The sequence below is a fragment of the Saprolegnia diclina genome (genome assembly GCF_000281045.1).
Source record: "Saprolegnia diclina VS20 unplaced genomic scaffold supercont1.11, whole genome shotgun sequence".
Taxonomy (NCBI): domain Eukaryota; phylum Oomycota; class Saprolegniomycetes; order Saprolegniales; family Saprolegniaceae; genus Saprolegnia; species Saprolegnia diclina.
The window spans coordinates 173328-174328 of NW_008246078.1; the positions used below are offsets into that span (position 1 = coordinate 173328).

The 1001-nt window shown below is 57.3% G+C and overlaps 1 protein-coding gene across 1 annotated transcript; it reads left to right on the forward strand.

Annotated features, from left to right (window-relative positions):
• Positions 1–31: 31 nt before the first annotated feature.
• On the forward strand, positions 32–947 carry SDRG_04430 (hypothetical protein; the record flags this gene model as incomplete). Its single annotated transcript, XM_008610105.1, has 2 exons — positions 32–251; positions 308–947. 2 exons carry the CDS (start codon positions 32–34, stop codon positions 901–903), a joined length of 816 nt encoding a protein of 271 aa, XP_008608327.1. The 3' UTR covers positions 904–947.
• Between the last annotated feature and the right edge of the window lie 54 nt (positions 948–1001).

Below are 1001 nucleotides of genomic sequence, written 5' to 3' on the forward strand. Positions count from 1 at the left end.
CAACTGGGCGAACGCCAAGTTCACACCCGACATGAGTTTTGTCAACATTAAGTCAACGGTGCTGCCGTCCGGTCGGTCGAAGACGCTCGCCGATGTGAGCAGCAGCATCGAAGGCCGTGTCCACAACTCGGTCCACAACTTGCTCGGCGGTGACATGCTAACGGCGTCGTCACCCAAGGAACCCATGTTCTGGTCGCACCACGCACTCATCGACCTCCTCCACACCATCTTCTTTGAGTGCCGCGCCAAGGGTCTCCCAAAGAACGACCCAAGGTCTTTTCGAGCTGCTCGGTGCGCAACGGACGAGACGTTGATCGATACTCGGTCGTCAACATGCTCGCTGTCGAAGACGTCCCGGGACAGAACGTCGATGAGACGCCGGCCACCCAGGCATGGTTTGCCGATGTCCCTAACAAGTACTACGACCTCTCGGACGTCACAAAGCTCGGCAAGTTCAGCTACAACTACGAGATGAGCGGGTTCCTCAAAGACATGCTTATCAACTGCGACAACGTCGTCACCAGCAACCGCGAAGACGCCGTCATCGTCGACACGCAACACGTACTCAAGAGCACGTACCGCAAGGACAACGCCGACGAGCGTGACTGGCAGCGCGCCATGATGCAGCTCGGCGCCGCTTCGAACCTCACCGTGTCCGACGCCGAGCTCGAGATGGAGAAGGTCCAGACGCTTCTGTACGAAAACTGCTTTCCCGGCACGATCCAAGATTTCGACCCCGAGTTCAAGAAGCTCATGGGCATGGAGAACATGAAGTCGCACGACCTCATGCTCCTCGAGTCGATCCAGAGCGGCGCCAACCCGATCAAGCTCCCGCTCGACAAGTGGACGGCGATCAACGAGCAGACATACCACTGCCGCGGCGACGTCAAGGTCACGCCCTAGTGCGCTTAGCGCCGACTGTCGTTATCGATCGCAGTGTGATAACGGGCAATAATGCAAGTACTTTCCATTGTTGCATTCGTTTTTCAACGATCGTTGAC